This window comes from Thermobia domestica, chromosome 11, assembly GCF_964235325.1.
Source record: "Thermobia domestica chromosome 11, izTheDome1.hap1.1, whole genome shotgun sequence".
In the NCBI taxonomy this organism is placed as follows: domain Eukaryota; kingdom Metazoa; phylum Arthropoda; class Insecta; order Zygentoma; family Lepismatidae; genus Thermobia; species Thermobia domestica.
Window position 1 is genome coordinate 255,235,391 of NC_137464.1, and position 22,712 is coordinate 255,258,102.

Consider the following 22,712-nt stretch of genomic DNA (forward strand, 5'->3'; position numbering starts at 1 on the left):
TTTGGCCAATAACTGATGGGTTTTATTCCTGTCAAGTAAACCCGAACATTGTCATAAAGCAAAAAAAAAAAAAAGTCACGAGTCGAAAACAAATGATAGAACAGGTCGATCAATTCTAGAACACCTGAAAACAAGAGATCTGATTTGAAACAGAGATTTTTTGGAGGGTGGAGTTCCACGGTTATGCTCTCAGGCTAAGGGAGGATCGTGAACAAAATGGTGGAATGACGAAAGTGGGAGGGAACGGGATAACACATGCACACGGTGTTTGTCCATCGCAAAACCCACTTGGCGACAGCTGGGATCGGACCAGAGAGCCCACACTCTTTACAACTGAATCACCTCGGCCTTGTGATGATTTTTTATTGAGATATATGTTAAACGTAAGGTAACGTTGTCGGAAGTCATGGAAGTGTTAGGAAAGGACGATTAAGAACAATGGAAGCTCCCGAAATGTGAGTGTGAAGAAGTATTGGAAGAATTAAATGAGAGAATCTTATATTGTTCCTATTTTCTGTAGCTTCTATCAAAACTTTTCAATGCAGAATCAACTAGTTTAGTGAATGTGTCAAATCTATGTGAAGGATGCTACAATGTGCAAGATGTATGGTGATATGTTTTATGATTCTCAATTTTCATATTTCAGATTCTGTTGGCTATTGGCGGCTGGGCTTTCGGCTCAACACCCTTCAAAGAACTCACATCCAATGTTTTCCGTATGAATCAGTTCGTATACGAAGCCATTGAATTTCTCAGGGAGCACAAATTTAACGGATTGGATGTCGACTGGGAGTATCCACGGTTTGTATCTTACAAATAACAAAATCAATTTATTATGAAAATATTTCTTAAATTTCTATTTACTGTGTGTGATTTTATAATTAATATGTTCACATGAATACAAAACGGTTTCATTAAAAAGAATCTAAATCTTGGTGAAACAGAAAAATAAAATGTTGTTATTTATTTATGTATTTATTGTCTCTAACAGAAATATTATTACGAAGAAAAATAAAATTACAATAGACAAACTCAAACTCTCCTGTTTGAGTACGTCAATCTGAATCAATGATACCAGAACGAGTGAAAAAAAACTCAAGATCAGAAAGAAATGTTACATTCTATTTAATAGGACTGAGACTACAATAGTAAAACAGTCCATATTAAATTACGTACAATGTTTATGAACATGATAATAAAAGATACCATAAGGATAATTATAAGGGAATTTTCTATTAGTTACTTTTCTAACCATTCAGTGAAGGTGGATTATTCAACATGTCATGAGACCTTTTCATATTCGGGTCATTAACGTGGATAAATATAGTAACATGGATAAATAAAATTCACAATTTTTTTTATTGTTTTTCTAATCCTGTTTTCGTATTTCTAATCCTGTTTTAATACCGTCGTTATCAATTGCAGAGGTGCCGATGACCGTGCTGCATACGTAAATCTTCTGAAGGAGCTTCGATTGGCGTTTGAAGGCGAGGCCAAGACATCTAACCAACCAAGACTACTTCTCACAGCAGCTGTACCAGCAAGTTTCGAAGCCATCGCAGCAGGGTGAGTTAAATTTTCATTTAAAAAGATTAGCTCCTAAGCAAAGTCTTTATTTTAGCGCTGTATTAAGACCTTGAGTTGAGTTGATTTTGAGTTTAACGTCCCGTTCAGCAGCGAAGCTATATGAGACGTGGACTACTGATTAACGTGGAATCCGAACCACATGACCTCCCACCGGGAATCGAACCCGGGCCTCTCACGCCAAAGACGCGTACGCTAACCGCTTAGCCACGGAGGAGCTCTATATTAAGACCTTGACTAACGTGTGATACTATTTTTCATATTTAGGGACACGTAAGTGAAGATAACAACGACTTATTTAAATATCGGAAAAGGCCATACACGACTGTTTCTCAGGGTTGTCCAAACTCAACAGGAGAAATAAATATAAAAGAGAGAATTGGCCTTATGCAGAGTCGTTTTGATGTATGACTAGCGCTATACTAAGGGTTTGACTAATGCATGGGTACTGAATTTCATTCAGAATCTCTAATTAGCACGCAGTAGTTGACGAAGTTAATCACTGTGACTAAGTAATTTAGAACAGAGGGTACCCTGGTTTAGCCACAATAAATTTACGTTATGAGAATACGAAGACAATTAATTACCATTCTTTCTTTCCTTTCACCTCATCGGGTGAATTAACTATGAAGCAGCTATTAGCTGAGTCCTCTACAACAGCAGAACTGTTTCTTAAAGTGAACAGTAATAAATGACTAGACAATTCCAAGTTGTCTGAAGGATACATACAACTGATCGATAAATTATCTTCCCTTATAATTACAACATAATTCTTCTATTGTCGCTAATATTAATTGACTTCTACTTATTCCTGCCATAAATACATTCCTCAGAAATGAATAAGTTAATTATAATCCGATTTCGTTACTATTTATAAGTTATTGTGGTATATATCAAACCACAAAGAAAACATTTCGAATTTTGTATTTCATATATTTTCCTCTTTACAGACTACGCATGTGCACGTCTAGTTTTCCGTAGTTGCCACATTTATTTATCTCATTCCAGGTATTGGGGTTATATTAGTTAGTCATTCTTAAATCAACTGATTAGCGTAACTCCAAGCAAACGCTGAATACCAAAAAGGAAACACCCTCCTTAGTACAGAGTTAATACGACATTAATTAATCGCGTGACTAACGCTTGATTAATGATTTTTTTCTGAATACCGTTTAATAACTCTTCTGTTATGTTATCTTGATTTCTCCTGTTGTGTTTGAACAACCCTGTGGAAAAGTAGTGGCTGGCCTATTTCGATATTAACCGTTATCATCTTCACTAACGTGTTACTAAATACAGAAGTTAGTATCACGTGTTAGTTAAGCTCTTAATACAACCCTAAAAACTACTCTGCATAAAGTCCATTGTGTTTTGGTTTGTATTAAAATAAAACTGACCAAGTACTAAATAGTGCATATTAGTAACACTTGTGTAAAGGTTTCGGCAATATAACAATACCTTCATCAGGCATGTAATGGAGGAACCTGACTGAGGAAGATGATGTTACGTTGCCGAAACGTTCACACAAGTGTTACTAATTTACACTATTTAGTGCTTTTGTCAGAATTGTTTTATTAATACAAGTAGAATATTTCTAAAGCTATAATGAACAATTTGTATTTGTTGTGGCGTTTATATATTTGCAGTCATTCCCAATATATTTATATCTACACATTCTGTAATATACGAGATACCACCTTCATGTTTACACATTTTCTAATGCATGAGAGACTATGTTTACACTTTTTCTACTGTACAAGATACTATGTTTACAGATTATCTAGTACATAAGAGATTGTTTATACATTCTTCAGTACCCGAGAGAGTGAGTCATGTTTGGTTGATTAAGATTATACGAGGGTAAGTGAAAATTTATCCGCTATGTAGCTATAACCTTTATTACATCGTTCAAACTGATCTCTGTCCTCGTTTATTTTATTGTTATGCTGTTGTGGTCATGCTATGAAAGTTTGATCGTAAATTCCTCTATTTGTCTTCCTTTTGTTGCAGATAGATCATGGCCACTCCATGACAAGTTTGCACCAAAAAGGAGTTGAGTTGAGTTGATTTTAGTTTAGCGTCCCTTTCAGCAACGAGGCTATATGAGACGTGGACCTACTGATTAACGTGGAATCCGAACCACATGAGCTCCCGCCGGGAATCGAACCCGGGTCTCCCACGCCAAAGGCGCGTACGCTAACCGCTTAGCCACGGAGGAGCTCTGCACCAAAAAGGAATAATGAGCAGTGAACATGATATGGTTCTGTTAGACAGACGAGTAACTATTGATAAAAAGGCACATCGTCTAGAAATTAGTGATGGCTCTGCAAACGGAATCATCCACAACAGACTTGGATTGCATAAAGTCGCTCATCCAGTTCCTTCCACGCGCGTAACACTTGTAAGAACATTTTTGATTTTTTCAGCCCATTCGCAGACACTTCTTTGCGGCAACACACTGTTCTTATATTGTGCCTAAAGTCATTGGTGGATTGCTGCTCCTGATATACATTTCGACCACTACTCGTTGTTCCTCTTTGGTGCAAACTTGTAATGGAGCCTCCATGATCTATCTGCAACAAAAGGAAGATAAATGGAGGAATTACGAAAAAACTTTCATAGCATGACCACAACAGCATAACAATAAAATAAACGACGACAGAGGTCAGTTTGAACAAATGTAACAAGGGTTGTCAAAATTGCCGATATCTTGACTTAACCCCGTAATTTCGGACAAAGCACTACAAATAAATAAACTTGATTGCTTAAAATCACAGCTTTCGTTAAAAATATGAGTACTGCTGAAACTGGATAAAGGTTGAACACAATGGGAGAATAAGAATGTTTTTGGTTGGGACATATTTCGTACTCTGTCCTTCATCTTTCTTTGGTCAGTAATCTCTTGACTAGTTTCACGTAGTTTTCTATACTTCCCTCTCCTGATTTAGGGTTTTCATTTTCTTGTGAATCCTCTTGTCTACATCTTGTATTACTTGGATCGTATATTTCAGTCCCAACCTTCTTTGTATTTTTTTTCTGGTATTCGCTTCAGAGACAATAACATGATTTTTCTATTTCTCGCATTCTATTCAATTGTCCTCATTCCTTTCCCGAAATCTTCTTCACTAAACTCCTTTTTAAGTGTACTATTTTCAATACTTTTTTCATTCGACACCTTATTCATCTATCTGAGTTTTTACTATTCTTCTATAGCTCCACATTCTTGAAGTTTCCATTTCCGTTTGGAGATCATACTTCATATGTATACAACATCACATTACATACACATACTTTCACAAGTTTCTTATAACGTTTTATGCATGTTATTGAATGTCATAAATTATTGGATATACGAATGGTAAGTTTATCAACTTTGAAAAATTTCTGCCTTATTGTAAGTTTCTTATGGACAAATTTCGATATACTACTGAATGCTATTACAAAATAACATATGTTTTTTCTTACAGCTATGATGTTCCAGAAATTTCCAAATATTTGGATTTCATCAACGTAATGACGTACGATTTCCACGGCCAATGGGAACGTCAGGTGGGCCACAACAGTCCTCTCTTCCCTCTTGAGAGTGCCACGAGCTACCAGAAAAAATTGACAGTGGTATGTATCTTTTGTATTGAAACAAATTCATAGGTTCATTGAAAATAAGTTTAAAATGTATAGTTCTGATTGTCTTGGAGCCATTTCTGTTCAAGTCACAAGATTTTCTGGCATTTAAAAGTTTAGTTGTAGTGTCCTTCTCGGGAGACACTCTCTGGACAAAATAGATGAAGGTTGTTGTTTAATAAGTTAGCTGCCTTCTTAATTTCAATGTATCTTCGTAACACCTACCAATATTTTTTAGTATTTTACACTTCAATTTAGCTTTTCTTGATAGAAACATTTTTTTTTCAGTCATGTCTGTCAAACGAAATGATTCTATTTGGTGTAGAGGCACATGATATGTTTTCTCTTTGATGTACCCACTGATGCAAAATTGCATGATGAACACTTATTCAGATTTTTAATAATAATTTCGTATGTTCTTCAGAATAACCCCGTCCAACTAAAGTAAGGTAGCTTAGTAAAATATGCTTCCAACAATAACTAACTAAACTACAGCCCATTTAATACAACTTGTCCCTTCTGACAGTTGCTTCCCTCTGTTTCTTCCTTCCTACACGTGGTCATAACAATCAGGCAAGAAGAATTGTTTCTATGGCAACAGCACGTTCAACCAATTGTAGTGGTTCATTTCTATCGCTCTGCAATGGTAAACATTCTACCCTTTCCGCACGTTGCCAATTTGAATATAAACAAATGCACATTGTTTTAGTCGAATGTCAACTTGACTAGCGAACCTGCTGGTTATTGAGAAAATACTTTTTAGTTATATTTTGTTTCATTTATTTTATAAAACTGAGATTTACTTGCAATGAATAATTTCGTGTTTCAATATCAGACGCAAAAGCTGGCAACACAGCATTGCGCACCACGTGCTGCAGTGAGCTGTCAGAAGGATCAAATAGTATCAATTACAGTATAACTCTATCGCCTATAACTCGGAGGTTCAATACCGCATTCACAGAAGCTCTCCATTGACGTCTGTCCTTAGCCAATTGGATTCAGTTTCTACTTTGTATTCCTATTTCTGCGAGATCCATCTTAATAATGTGCTAGCTTCCTAATCTAGTTGAAATGTATATAACACCGATAGATGTCACTGTGCAGCTACATTCACTGTATCTTGTGATCACACCTTGTAAAGCTTAACGTCGAATCCGAATCACATGAGCTCTCGTCTTCAATAGAATCCGGGTCTCCCTCGCTAAATGCACACGCTATCCACATAACCAAGAGGGACCACTCAAACAGAGGTAAAGAATTGGATACAAGAATCTAACAACTAGAATGAAATCTGAATGTCTATAGAATCTACCACACTCATCTAACTAGTCCTGAGTGTCAAGGTGACGAAATCCTATGTCCAAAGTGTTGATACCGTTACCTGATCTCATTTTTATGACAAAAGTCTAGGAGAAGTTTAGTGGATCAGCCTTCGATATACTTATCTTAATAGATACGGAAACATTTTTAGATTGGCTAACTTCTTATTCAATCAATAAGCTCCTAGAATGTGAATAATAACTCTACATAGAGGCAGAGAGACTACAAAATAAGTAAAAATATGCGTGGTCTGTCCAAGAAATACGCGAACTGATGTCATAAACACTGTATTTTTACAAAATTAGGGTAAATCAATCGTATCTCCTTCAAAATATTTTCCATTCGTAGCAATACACTTGTCCCACTTCATGTCCATTGTTGAAAACATCCCTTGGATGTCTTCAGAAGTCAGGCTCTTCAAGTGCTTTGTTGTTTCACGTTTTGTCTTGTCCATGTTGTCCTAGTACCGCCCCTGCATGAATTCAGTTCTGGCCTGCCATCCTGGCCTTGCCTCATTCTTGCAGTCTTCACAGCCCTCACTGAAACGTTTGATCAACTTGAAAACAGTTGTTTTCTTCAGGAGTTACAGTACAACCCCTCAAATCCGAACTAATTGGGGCTGAAGCCTGTTCGGATTTCCGGGGGTTTGGATTACCCGGCAAATAATATTACTTATTTCGTCACTGAATTGGCAGTAAAACAACGAGTGAGGTTAGACAGGGTGGCCCAGTGGTCGAAAGGGCGGGTGTACACTCATGTCCAAAATGATTGTCGCATATCTATAACTGTCTTCTTGTAAGAATATAATTAGATAATGATTTAGAATAAGCATTAAGTCTAAAAATGTTAAAACCTTAAAAAAACTAAATTTGTGTGATTAAATCTATTTTTTTCATTTTCCAGCTATAGTTTTTTTCTCCTGAGAACGTGTTCGGATTTGCCGGGTTTTCGGATTTCCGGAGTTCGGATTTGAGGGGTTGTACTGTATTTCCATAAACAATCCTCAAGATTTCATGAATTTCCTGATAGCTTTTTACGTTTCATCAAAAATTTGATGTTAACTCATTATTTCCTCTGTTCATTGATATCCATCGTCGACACGATCTAAAATAGGATAACACAAAACCAATACTACCTCGAGCTGTACGCTCACCTCGACGGTCTGGCGGTTACTGCCGCTCCAGTGGGTCCCCTGCCAACAGATCAGCAAGTGCGCATGGCCTAACTTAAACTCAAGGTCACGGTACTAGCGCAGTTCGCGTATTTATTAGACAGGCCACGTAGATATGTTTGGGTTTATTATCTGTAGAATGATTTTTGATCTTTTCTTTTTGATTAAGGGCATGTCCCCATTATTTGTCAAGATAACAGAGAGCAATTTTTTTTTGATACGAGTTGAGTTATTTTAGTTAAGCGTCCCTTTCAGCAGCGAGGCTATATGAGACGTGGACCTACTGATTAACGTGGAATCCGAACCACATGAGCTCCAGCCGGGAATCGAACCCGGGTCTCTTTTTTGATACGAATTCAGCGTTCAAAGGATAAGTTTTGTCTTCACTCTTATCCATCATTCAAGACGGAAGTATAGATTTCATTTCCGGCATCAATATTGAACCTGCTTATAATATAAAATGTAAGAAATAATGAGAAATCTCTTTCTAACATCCACTCAGAGTCCCAAGAATATTCCGTTCACACCTTTATCCAACTACTAAAACCGCCATTAATATTGGATCCAGACAATTTAAAATTTTATTGCAATATCACAGTATAAAATGAAATTTTACTTATTTTTAAACAAATAAAAAAATTCTTTTCCAGGACTACAGTGCAAGAGAATGGGTAAAACAGGGAGCACCAAAGGAGAAGTTAATGATTGGAATGCCTACTTACGGAAGATCCTTCACTCTTGTGGATCCAACCAAGTTTGATATTGGTGCTCCAGCATCTGGTGGTGGTACTCCTGGAAAATATACTGGAGAAGCTGGTTTTATGTCATACTATGAAGTAAGTCTCTTGTAGCTAATGCTACTTAAATGTCAGTAGTATTGTATTTTATAATTACTAAGTAAAGCGCTAACCGTATTTCCCAAGAAACATTATACCTCTCTCTCTCTCTTTCTCCATCTATATATGGAGTACCCATACATCTATAACTTTCGTAAAATTCATGTAAATTTTAATGAAACTTGGCATTTGCTTTCTTTGGAACTCATAAAATAGACATTCGTCATATTTTGAATTGAAATCTGTCAAGGATAAAGTGGTGTTATGGACTTGAAATTGTACGTGTGTATATAATATGCTTATATTTTTTCACGATAATTTCCAGGGTGCATATTTATTCATGGCTTATGATCATAGCAATTGTTTGAGGTTGGAATTGGTCAAGAATGCGCGGCGTGGATTTACTCCATCTAAACAAAAAGTGGTTGATTGATTGATTGACCATTAATATCGCTTTTCAGCGCCAAGGCCATACGAGACAACGTCTGTTTCGAAATCCGAGTTGCCACTCGAAAATTTCAGACGATTATTTCGTCCTCTGTACGCCAAAAAGACCTCTATTCAAATTCTGTATAGACATAGAAGATGTGTGATATCTCTGATGATGGAATGTGTACTACAAATTATGCTTTTTGTAAATCTATTTCGATTTCTCATTTCTTAGGTATGTGACTTCCTCCATGGAGATAACACTACCCTCGTCTGGGACAACGAGCAACAAGTGCCATTTGCCTACAGGGAGAACCAATGGGTTGGCTTCGATGATGAAAGAAGCTTGAAGACTAAGGTGAGTAAATGAATCATTTTTCTTCCCTTTATATGACCAGAACATAAACAGTGATGTGATACCGTACTTACCATAGGCGTTTTTCCAATGTATTACAGATAGACATATTCCAGTGCATTTTCTTTTTCGTAGTGAGAATAGAAAGTTTCTACCATTCGACTCAACATTCATGTATAGGTATGAGCAAAATAATTGATGCGTCTCTTTAATTCGACGTTTTTTAAAAAAATATTTCCGTTTTCTTTATATGTTCGAAATTTTGGAATGTTTCCACAGCAGGAAAGGCTAATGACAAACATGTTTTCAATGTTTATATTCAGTATTATTTCAAAATAAAGAAATTAGAAGCAAAAGAAAACTTAATTTGGTCGAAATTACGAATATTACCAATTCCGTTGAAAAGGGTATTTTTCTAGACCGGGAGGGAATTTTGTAGTTCAACGTAGAACTGAGACCTCCACGTCACTCACAGTTAAATTAAAAACGTGTTTGTGAGTAACCTTTCCTGCTGTGGAAACCTTCCAAAATTTCGAAATATAAAAAGAAAACGGAGATATTTTCAAAAAAACGTCAGATTAAAGAGACGCGTCAATTACTTTGTTCATACCTGTACATCTCTATGTGCCTGTTCCCTGCCCTATTACGATAAATTTGATAGGATCTGAGTGAATACCTTTAGCACCTTGTGTTTCTCGAAAGATATCTGCTTGGATACACTTCACATATAAATAAGGCAATCACGTTTGCAGTGAAAGTGTTAAATATGCCATGTGTTTCTCCTAATGCTTAACGTTGGAATATGCAGAGGATGCTATGGGAAACCACTAATCACTGACGACCCTGATTCACCACTCCCTATATACCCAATTAAAATTCAAATCGTTCCCACAATTCAATGAAAGTGATATCAGCGACCCTGCCGGCTGCAGTCGTAACTACATAATCGCTTCGTCTGCTACTGGCAGTAGCTACTTATACTAATTCTATCAAACTGAATGATCTATTCGTTCTTGTTTTCAGTAGTTCGTGCTACCCGAAGTTTTTAGAGTGGCGGCGACACAGTGTCCAGTCACATGATTTAGTTTCAGCGGGAAGAGCAGATAACACCTCTTATAATACATCCTTACACTATGTCACTAGTTCTTTGTTTACCTTAAGATGTTTCACTGAACGCTCCGGTTCTCTGTATTCTTAGTTAAATTTATATTCTACTACTGTGCAGGTGTTTTTTTTTGTTGAATTGAATTTCTAGTTGCTTTTCCGTGGGTTATATTTACGTTGGAGTTGCATATCATCCTATCTGTGTGTTGCTGAGTTGAATTTTATATTTGAAGTTCTATAATCATTTTTTTTAAATATCAGTTTTGGATCGTTTTGATCGGATTGATAGTAACTTTGGAAACGTTGTACGTAATATTGTTAATGAAGTAAGTGTCTGTAATAGTTTTGAAGACCTACGTGAAATAGAAGATAATATTGAAATTCAGTTCAGAACAAATAATGCTACAATATTTCGTATATACAGGGTGTTAATGAACTATACCGACAAACTCTAAGAGGTTCCTTAGATCAAAATAAGAGAAAAAGTTCATATGGACCCATGGAGAAAAGTGCAAAGTTTCAGAACTAGGGCTGTCCAAAATCACGAAAAGGCCATATTTCAAGAGGCCTATTTCGAATTCGAAAGACTGTAGATGGTTATCAGCGTAAAGGAAGTTGCGCATACGCAATCCAAAAATGCATATTTCACTAATGTTCAATTGGTTTACAGAGTAACCATACTTATATTACGCTAATTTCGGTATCTTTTTAATTTCAATTAAACCATATAGGCCTATGGATGGTCTCATTCCAAAGTGAACCAACCGCCAAAAACAGCTTTTCTAGAAATCGAGGCTTAAAGTTTTAGTTGTTTCAAAAAATCAACATAACACTTGAAAATATAGCTTTATTTCTATCTTTTGTTACAAATATTGATCTTTTAACTACGACGAATATTAAGTGGGTAACAACAAAATAATAGTGCAAAATACAATAATATTAGTACAAATTGTAACTTAGTTCACTATGGCATAAGACTTTGGTATTTGGTTTGCCATTGATACGAAGAGAGAACGCTGACAGTATTCTAGTTTGTGCGAGTTATAATTTCAAAAGTCTGTTTAACTCGCAGAAAGCAAAATACTGTCAGCGTTCCCTCTGTACTAATTAGTGCTCTCAAACGGGTCAAATCGGGTCAGGGGAACTCGGGTCACGGATCGGGTCTTTCTAACTCGGATCACGGGTTGGGTCAGAGTAACTCGGGTCACGGGTCGGGTTGGGTCAGATGTACTCGTGTTACGGGTCAGGTCAAGCTTTTAAGCTTCGAGTCGGGTCAAACAGCTACTCGGGTCATGGGTCGGTTTCAGCCTAGGCGAAAATAGTAAAGATCTCCGATGTGAGGACTGGCCATACGCTTCAGGCTTGCAGTTGAGCAATGTACTTAATGTAATACTACTATTGTTTCGTCAGTTGCTCATACATCAGGATTCTGAGAGTTCTATTTATTGCTATGATCCATCTCTTTTCGTTCGAACTGATGAAAAGTGATAATACTCTTGACATGCCAAAATGAACTAAATACAAATTGCTCTGGAAATAAGTATACTATTCCGTATTTGGTCACTAATACTCAATGATTTTAACATTTAGTGTGTAATATACTTGCGAGATTTGTCATACTGTTATACGTCTAATATGTCACTCACACGAGCGTTCGCAAACTGTTTTCTAAAGTTAGTTCACTTTGGCATCTAAACAGTTTAACTCGAATTCATAACACAGGATAAAAAACACAATATTACTCTGTTGATCTAATTTGACCAATAAACAAAATATGCCTATCTGTCTCAGACGTTCCCGCATTAAAATCTGGTTTATAGACATCTGAGGATCCACAACTTATGTCAAAATCGTCTTTATCTGCATAATTAACGCGAACATTTCTCAGCGTTCGTTTTGAACTAACTCCCGGAGAAGCCATCTTGTTTGTGTAGATAGTTCGTTCTGTCGCCCTAAACCCAGTGTTGCTAACCTTATGCCAAACAAAAATCCTATCGTAAAAAAATATCATTTTACAAAATAGCTTGGTTCATTTTGGCATAAAAAAGACTACATAAGACTACATGAAAAAGCATACAACTTATTTCCATGTTTAACTCAAAAAATAGAAATTTGGAGTTAGTTCACTTTGGCATGAGACCATCCATATAACCTCAAATTCGAAAACTAGCGTATACGTATGGGTGGGAGAGGAGAACACATCGATCGGTTCCCCCGATATTAATTTTAGTGGTTTCGTAATTCCACACTGAAATATAGAAAGGATACGTAATCTATTATCGCTACCAACAAGCAATACTATGAAAATAAATCTCTGAATAGTAGTAGTAGGATTTGAGTTCATAAAATAATACTCGTACAACGGATCTCCTTTAGAAATTCAAACAGTATATTTAATTTCTTTCAAGGAACCCAATAATCAACACATATTTAACCATTCAACAATCAGTATTGCATTATGGTCTTCGTGTAGTGGAAAGTGAATTTAAATAGATTCAATCTTAGACTATTATCCAATTAAGAACGTAAACTATTCTGCCTCAGTAACGGCTAACTTGTTCTAATTAGTCACGCCGATTGGTAATAATGCAGGAATCTAATACAATTGAGAAAAACGTAGAAAAGCAATAGGCAAAATGCCTAAAACTAACAAAATAGCAAACTGACCTCTAACTGTAATCTATAATATGATAAAGAAAGGAAAAGCATATAACTTACGTACCTAGCTGCCTTATTAAGCCAATGCGTGCTATCAAATAGAACAACTAGCCGACATGAGGTTACAGCACTCCACTTTAAACTTCATGAATACATTCGATTTTAAACTTCAGCAGAATTAAACTTTGAATATCACTCGTAGATTATGTATATAGAATAACTTTTTGATACAATAACTCGATCACAAATTATGATAATAGTAGCGAAACAACCATTATACTTCCTCCCTCGGACGTTCCAGCACAACTATGGCCACCTATAGAGATAGCTCATCCGTCGTGCTAGTACGTCCCACCAGAGGACATAACCAACAAAAACAAAAGAATAGGCAAGAACGAAAAAGCTTTTTCGGTACAAAATAATATAATAATATAAATTATTCCTAGAGACACCTTTTCTATAAATATTTAATAACCAGTGACATAAAATCCATAAAATCTATGCATTATATGTTACACTGCAGGGTGAAATTCTCAGACAAACCATCAAGAGAGTTTTGAGATATGCTCTGGCTTTATGATTGTTCCTAAGTAGTCAAACGATAAACTTTAATAGCAGTGAACACGAAATCATTTGGCACAATGCCGGAAATGTTAAGGATCGTCAGCAGCACTGTCTCTCGTACTCGGGAAAACGCATGCTGCGGCGTTTACTTTCACACGCTTATAAGTGAAGAAAACGTGAAATATACCGAGACGAAATACATCGCATCACACGTTATTTCGAACACAAAACAACATGGAGCTGCCGGTTCCTAACACTTCCGACTTCCATCCGAAGCATTGGATGTCCATTGTTGTCAAGGCTTAAGTCCTACCTACTTTGGAGCCTCCTTGAAATCAGGATATATCTGAAAACTCTATTGAGACCATATCTGAGAATTACACCCTGCAGGGAATACTCTGTAAACCAATTGAACATTAGTGAAATATGCATTTTTGGATTACGTATACATGACTGCTTTTACGCTGATAAGGACCACCAACTACAGTCTCTCGAATTCGAAATAGGGCCTCTTGAAATTTGGCTTTTTCGCGATTTTGGACAGTCCTAGTTCTGAAACTATGCACTTTTCTCCATAGGTCCACTGAACTTACTCTCTTATTTTGATGTAAGGAATCACCTCTTAGAGTTTTGTTGGTATAATGCGGCTCAAGCGAACATGATAGTAAGCGCCACTACTGGTAAAATTGAGTTATTGGATGGAATGGGTTTTAATTGATCCACAGAAGAGTATGTAACTAGTATTATTTCGAAAATATATCTGCAAATGGTAGGGAAAACTTGTTTGACATATGTCATTGCATTGAATTGCATGGGAATGTTCAATCACCTTTTCCTTTTTACTCGAAAGTTAGAACATGTGACATACCATTGTGTTCGCCCAAGCCGCTCGTACGAGATACTGTACTTTAAACATAGGCCTACGTAACTAGTGTAAGCAACTGCAAATAATCTGTCATCTCCAAACTATAATAGAAATAATATAAAACACTTCTGCTTAATTTAGTTATAGAAATATCAAGTTAATAGTTAAGATTTACTAGCATCCCTATGTGTATGAAAAGGTTCAAAAATTTGAGTATTCCAAGGTAAGAATTTTTACTGTCGATTAAGATTTGGATAAGATGGTGAAATTCCCTAAGTTGAGAAGATATCTTTTTTCTACTGTTATTATTAAGTATTCTGCTTTTTGGCAGGTCCTGAAACTAATAAGGTTATTTTTATAAGGTTTGGTCCTGAAAATGTTTCTTCCATCTTTGTCGATCTTCAGTTTCCTCTTTTAACTCCCAATATATTCTTCTATACAATATTTCAAATCGTCGAGCAGTTGTGTTCTTATTCTTCTTATTCCTCGCTTTCCTTTCGTCTTTCATTCTATGACGGTATGAAGAAGACAATTTCTTCGCAAGATGTGTCCAATCGAATTGGCCTTCCTACAAAGAATGTTGACTTAAATCGTCCTCTTCTCTCCTATCCGTTTTAAAACGTCTTCGTTTGTTACCCTTTCTGTCCATTTTATCTTCTCCATCTTCCCCCAATGCTAGATTTCGAAGTTCGCTAAATATTTCTTCTCTGACTTCTGTAGTGTCCAACTCTCTGAACCATGCAGTCCAATCTTCCATATATAGCACTTGACCAGCATATTCTTTAATCCAATATTAAGGCTGCTAGTTAAGAGTGATCTTTTCTTGTTGAATGGGTCTTTGGCTATAGTACCATTAACATGTTTGGTTAAGAAGAAATAAAGCAATTGGCAGAATACTTCATTAGAAAAATAAACATTCGTATTACGTTTTCATCCCTGATCTCCAAAAATCTCTCTCGGAAGCTTATTTAAAAGCCCAGAATTTATGGAATAGTTCACAAGTGTCATATTTTAATTACCTGCAGTTTTTACAAGAAAAATACCAATTTAGATTTTCGAAACCATTATTCTTCATTTTTCTTCCTCTTCTTCCGTTACTAATAAAATATGTCAAATATCGATTATAAAGTACGCAAAATATAAAATTAATAATTATTACTAATGTTTGCACTTCCAGATGAAATGGTTAAGAGAAGAAGGTTTCGGAGGAATTATGATCTGGTCAATCGACATGGATGATTTTAGAGGCGCCTGTGGAACTGGAAAGTACCCATTGATTAACGCCATGAAACAGGAGTTGGATGACTACAAGGTCAAGTTGGAATACGATGGTCCATACGAAGGAACGGCCACCAATGGATTGTACACGAAGAAAGATCGTAAGTACAAGAGTTCAAACTATTAGAACAAATTTTTGAATTAATTTTATGATATATCAGGAAACAAAAAATTTACAGATTTTGATATTAATTTCATATCAGAGATGAATCTTTTAAAAAAAATCAGAACAACTTTGAGAATTAATTCAAAATCAAAAACTGGAAAATTTAATTTACACTAGGAATCTGAAACTGGTAAATACTGTATACAGAATACTTCTGGAAGCCAATTACATATCAGGGAATAAAAAAGAATTTAAAACATATTTTGGGTTTGATTGAATGATTACGGGTACAATGGAGATGTTAGCATCGAGGCTGTCTCCCCGTCACGATTGAGAAAAGTTCTTGAAGTTAACTCTGTATTAGAAATAGAAAAATGTAAAATAAGCAGAAGAACTTAGGAAGAAGAACTCTGATTCTATATAAGAGAATCAAAACATTCAAGTTTTACAGAAATTGTTTTGTAATTAATTTCATACTAATAAATCAAAAATTCAAAGATTTTAGGGGAACTTACAGTAGTTAGTGTATTACAGAAAATAATAAGAAATGTAAGATTTACTCCGCAAAATTCGGAAGTTAATTCTACGTATATTTAAAAAAAAAAAAAAAAAAAAGACGTAATATTTCGAGAAGAGTTTTCAGTGTTCAGCTCACATTAGTAAGTCGAAAGGTTTCAAATCAATTTAGGAAGTTAATTCCATATTAGGAAATAAAACATATAAACACACACACAGATATCGAGATTTATTTCCATATCACAAAATGTAAACTTCAAATATCTTGGAGAGTTATAGTATACACACCAGGGAATAAAAACAGTGTAGATTTTACAGAATTACTTTGAGAGTTAATTCAGTACCAGAATATAGAGAAATTTTAAATTTTCAGGATGATTTAGGGAGTTAATGTTATGTAAGGAAATCAAGTAATGTAAACAAAAAGTAGAATTTTGGAATTTAATTCCACATCAAGGAATCAAAAATGTAAACATTTTGGAAGTTTAATTCATATTAAAGAATAAAAGGTTTATAAAATTTACTTAAAAATTTTAAAAGTTTTTTCAAATAATTAAAATTTCCAGTCAAGGGTGTTATAAAAATAGACGATCTACCCACGTGTATCTTCATCCTATTAACTTAAAGCCAATAAACAACAGAGCACCGAGTTTGATTGGCTACTCTCGTTTCCGCCATGAATGTTGGCTCAAAACATTGCGATGCTATTGGGCGGAGCTGGTAGAGTGGGGGTGGCGAAACTGTGAAGTATGGCTTCACGATTTTGTTGTATAGACAGATCCCCTATTTTATAACACCCTTGTTTCCCGTGACAGGTTAAGATAATTGTTATACGGTATTTTTATAACACATAAACTAATAAGAAAAGAAGTAATATCATATTTGAAGATCACTAAATAATGAATGCATTCTTCATACAAACTGATAAATAAGAATCCAGAACCAATATCCAACTGATTAAAGTCCATTAACAAACACGTTTGGTTGAAATACTTTATTTTATTGTAGATGAAATAAATAACAGCTTAATACTCTCTTTTCTAAGTTGTAAAGTAGGCATTTTAAAGTTTTGTACTGAACAGTCATTGCTAAAATGTTACTTATACATTTGATGTTGACGTAATATTTAATTCGTTTGTAAAATGCATAAAACGATTTTTTCATTGCATATAATCTAAGTAGCAGTAGCAATGTTGCCAAACCATTTAATCTCTCACTTGATCTGATGATTTCATTTGACTTTGGATTTATTTATTTATTTTTGCTTTGCGTTCCATGCTTGTTTCTTTTAGACTAAAGAAAGCGAGGAGAAATGTATAGTAGTTGAATTTATGCAATCTAATTATGTTATCTGTAGATATGTTAAATATACGTTTTTCCATTGTAAATATTCTGAAATTATCATTGTTTTATAATCATCTTCATGACAAATTCCTGTTTCTGCTAAAAGATTATCTTACTGATCGTAAGCAACATCTTGTTCTACCAGATGCATCATCCAAATTTGTCCCAGTTCTTTCTGGGGTTCCCCACGGTAGTGTTCTAGGACCTCTGCTATTCTTCTTTATATGAATGATGTCAATTTCTTCCTATCTTTATCATCTCTCTTCGTCGACGATTATAAAATTTTCCATAAAATGTCTTCCCTAGGCGGTGCCCTACAACTTCAACAAATTCTCGCTAAAGTTACTGTCTGGCGTACGATTTGGAAAGTAAAATTGAACCCTCAAAAATGTTTCACTCTTAGTATTTCTTTAAAGAAAAATAAAATTTTTCTCAGATATTGCATTAATAACAGTCCTATCGAAAGAGTTGCGATATATAAAGACCTTGGAGTACTATTCGATGAGAAACTTACATTCCCTGATCATATCACTCTTATTATGATGTGTACTATGAGAATTCTGGATATTCTTTGCATATTTACTGAAATTGGCGATTTCAAATCATTCAGTATTTTCTTCAAAGCTTTTTTATATCCTAAAATTGAATGTTGCTCACCGATATGGAATATGATTGGGCTTCAAACTTATCTCGTTTTGATTCTGCTCTTAACTTTTTTCCTTGTCATTGTCAAACGAAGAGTTCTTTCAGTGCGTAGTCTTAATAAAACACAGCTTCTAAACAAACTTAATATTCAGACTCCAATTACTCGACACAATTGGTGGTAGACTTGCTGTATCTCCTTAAAATTATCAATGGGAAAATTAGCTCTGAATTATTGGTGGTAGACTTGCTGTATCTCCTTAAAATTATCAATGGGAAAATTAGCTCTGAATTATTGGTTTCTTCCTAAATTTTAGTGTATCTTCTCACCTTGCTCGCAGTCTTACGTTACCAACATATGTAAGAACTAGTCTATCAATTATACAAGGTTCGTTATACTTCAAGCTGGAATTATTGTATAATAGGTTTGTCGTCAGATGTTGATATTTTTGACTCTGAGGATCATTTTAGAAACAAACTGAAGTCTCTGTAAATGTTGTACACATTATATACAGTACATATATATTTTATTTTGTTATTTCCTATATACTTTATTACGTTATTTCACTGTAAAATGGGCATAGATCTGTATCTGAAACATTTATAAATAAATAAATAAATACAAGAATGAACTAATTGAGTCTCGTGAAGGAAAAAAAATCACAATATTAGTGCTGTAATTTAGATCATATTGAATGAAAAAAAATAATGTGTGCAGTTTTATAAAGGAAACAAGTGAACTCCTTCTTCTTCTTCTTCTTCTTTAAAATCCACTTCTATCCAACATATAACTGACATTCAAACTATTATACAAAGATTCATTTTGTTTCATCTGTAAAATAAACTATTTCTTTTTTTTTTCAGCTAACGAGTTAGTGTGTGAAGAAGAAGACGGCCATATTTCTTACCACCCTGACAAACAAGATTGCACCATGTACTACATGTGTGAAGGAGAACGAAAACACCACATGCCTTGCCCATCCAATCTTGTCTTCAATCCAAACGAGAACGTATGCGATTGGCCAGAGAATGTAGAAGGCTGCATGAATCAAACACCAGCATCAGCGAAAAGGAGATGAACTAATTTTATCTAGAGTTTAAGAGAATAAAAAGGAAGAAAAAAATTGGGAAATGGGTTCCAAAAAGTGTTTTTTTTTGAAAGAGAAAATATACATAAAAAAATACAACGACGGAAAAATTTGTAAACATTACATTCAGGAGAGAATAACATAAACCCAAATTTTTTTAGTGTTTACGCAAAAATAAAGGGGACTTTTTAAAAAAATTAAAAAGACTATGATTTAATGAGATGTAAACAGAATATACGAAATATGAAGTGGGAAAACAAACAAATGAAATATATTAATATAAATTTTTGAACAAGAATTTTGGTGCTGCTAAAACAAAGGAAATAAATAAATAGCCATTGGATAAGAATATAAGTGTCAGATTTGCAATTTTATGCAGATCTTTGCCTTAGTGTATATTTTTATATCCTGTGAACATAGATCATAATAAAATTTAAAAATAAGCAGATGGCAGCACCATATGAGTGAGTGTTTTTGTATAATATCGTTATTATAAATACTTTAACAACATCGGACATTTTCGTTTCTATTTCTTTTTATAGCATGTGTGTGTGTGTGTACAGGCACACCTTAAAGACAATTAATGGAAGTACAAAATGTTACTAACAACAATGTTTTGAGGTGTTTTTATTTCGCGAAGAATGAACAAATTACAAAAATGACACATGTTATAGAATATATTTAGATGGTATTAAGCTACAATGAATCAAGTGTATGTATTTTAAAAAGAACTTTGCCATATTATTTCTAAAAGAAATATCAACATGAGCGAAAAAATATGTATGATGCTTTTGAAAAAAATTCGGTAACACTGTTATGAATCTAAATATATTTATTTTTTCAATTTTATTTGTAATGTTTAAAATAAATTATATATGTATTTACATTATTCAATATATACTATCAATGAAGATTAGTGCTCTCTTAATTTCAAATAATATGTAAGTGTTGTGTGTTTTTTGAATGTATTGAGTGTGTTTGAGTGCTTGTGTCATTTTAAAAGTAAGTTCTTATATGACTTACTAAAGTATTATTTTGACTTTGGATGTATTCCGTTGTGGTCCAGCATGTTTTTTTCCTCTTGTAGTTTTGTTATTTTGACCTGATAAGAGGCTCGATTGCGTCTTTTTGATAAATTTAGCAGAAGTTAGAAATACCGTAGGTTTCAAATTTTGCCACTTTTCTCCTATATCATTGATAAGTTGTACACTTGAAACAAATCAAACATTGTAAAGAAGATTGTTACATGTTGTAGATTCAACAGTTAGATCATGGTTAATATTTGGCTTTGTATATTTGATTTCAATAATATAAGTCTAGCATTTAATAGGATATCAAGTTTACACATGAATACTAAGTACTTATTGACGTCAAACATAAGAAAATATGGCATTTTAATCTCTAAAGTTGTGAGACACTCTTGGATTATACAATGCTGTAATACATAATTTATCACAATTCATCGAGCACTTATGTCTGGTAGTAAAAGTGGATTAAATTATAATAAACATGCCAAAGGTTTTTAATACAAAATAGATGGTTAACTTTGCACACAAATGTTACACCAGCTTTATATACGAAACGAAAAAAGAATTCTGTTGTCTAATCTGAGTTATTTATTGGTTCGGTACTTATTACTTTTCACATATTAAACACAATAACATGAAGTGTAAAACTTACAGGTAATTTTCAATCGTTAATGTTGGCTGGCTTTGTCTTTAAAAAGAAAATTGGGGCATAAAAATAAACTCATCTACCATGATTAGTATTAAGTGTATTATACTGACATAAGGACTACTTTTATATGTTTATTAATATAACGAAAATAAAAACACTTCAAAAATAGAGTTCAGAGAAATTAACTATACATCATTACTATTTTTTTTTTTGTACCACGAGTAGTTATATATATTTGTTTGTAATTTGAGACATTGCTTTGTTAGTTAATTTTGTACTTCTACGTTACGACATCGAATATGTGAAAACATTAAACGTGTAAATATTATATATATTATAATATATATGTATAAGTAAAGAAACAAAATATATTATTAAAATTCAAACATTTCCGATATTTTTATTGATTAATTCCTTATTGTTAAGGTGTTAACAAATTATTTTAATTAAACTACTAAAAGCTGAGTGGCAAAAGTAGATCATCTCAATAGCGACTGAAATTGGAACAATATGTCTAATTTTATTACCTATGATGTACAATTATGTTGGGTGCCTAGCTATGTTGGTGTTCCGGGCAATGAGAGTGCTGACTGTGCTGCCAAGAAAGATGCCCTTACAGGTCCTGACTACCAGTCACCGCTCACCAGCTCAGATTTTCGTCCTGTCATCGAACGTAGTCTCCTTTAGCGCTGGCAGACAGACTGGAACGAGCACATACATAATAAATTGCATGTTGTCAAGCCTCAGCTTGGTGTTTGGGCCACGAATTCTCGTCCTTCACGGCTCGAAGAAAGAAGATTGCGCATTGGGCATAGCCATCTGACACACGGCTATCTGTTGCGTGGGCAAAATCCGCCTTCCCGTGCCTTTTGTGGTACATTACTCACTATCCGCCATCTTCCTGTAGAGTGTCTCCCTCTTGCTCCTGAGCGGACCTGCCTTGGACTACCAGCTGATATGCCTACCTTGCTTGAAGACGATGTCCATATGATCCTCAAAATTTTCTCCTTCCTACAACGTGCTCTAGTCCTGCATGCTTTGTGAGAGTATTTTTCATATTTTTACGGGGAAAATATGTTTTCATTCTTTTTCAATTCTTATTTTTAATGTCACAGAAGGGTGCAAAAGACCTCGCTGTCAACGCGCCCAGTCCAATTCTTTCAATCAATCAATCTATAATGATTTTATATGTCCATCACTAACAGAGAGTTGCTTACGATAAAAATAGGCTAATTTCCCTGGCCCTCCCAAACGACACACTTAACTGCTGTTACGTTCCGATACACTGCTGGCTACACTAGGACCAGTAGTAGTATCACCTGAGCACCATCCATGGAATGATGAAGGAAAAAGTGACAAGTTTCTGGAAGGGGTTCATTTGTGGACTTTCCGCTATCCACTATAACCACCCAGCAATAAAGAATCGGTACATATTTATTTATTTCATAAGAACAACACAACAGGCTTAATAGTGTCGCATACATAATTATTTAACATATGCTATTACACATACATTATTATACATACACAAATAAACGTCTTCTAATTATACAG

The 22,712-nt window shown here is 34.6% G+C and overlaps 1 protein-coding gene across 1 annotated transcript in view; it reads left to right on the plus strand.

The window, feature by feature from the left end:
- Positions 1-21,544, plus strand: part of Cht7 (chitinase 7) — a 301,019-nt gene extending 279,475 nt beyond the window's left edge. Inside the window, exons 10-16 of the mRNA XM_081732086.1 lie at positions 647-801; positions 1,426-1,566; positions 5,052-5,199; positions 8,347-8,532; positions 9,197-9,319; positions 15,685-15,886; positions 19,258-21,544. Of these exons, the coding sequence (XP_081588212.1) occupies positions 647-801; positions 1,426-1,566; positions 5,052-5,199; positions 8,347-8,532; positions 9,197-9,319; positions 15,685-15,886; positions 19,258-19,472 (1,170 nt within the window). The 3' untranslated portion in view covers positions 19,473-21,544. The remainder of the gene's footprint in view (positions 1-646; positions 802-1,425; positions 1,567-5,051; positions 5,200-8,346; positions 8,533-9,196; positions 9,320-15,684; positions 15,887-19,257) is intronic.
- The last annotated feature ends 1,168 nt before the right edge of the window (positions 21,545-22,712 follow it).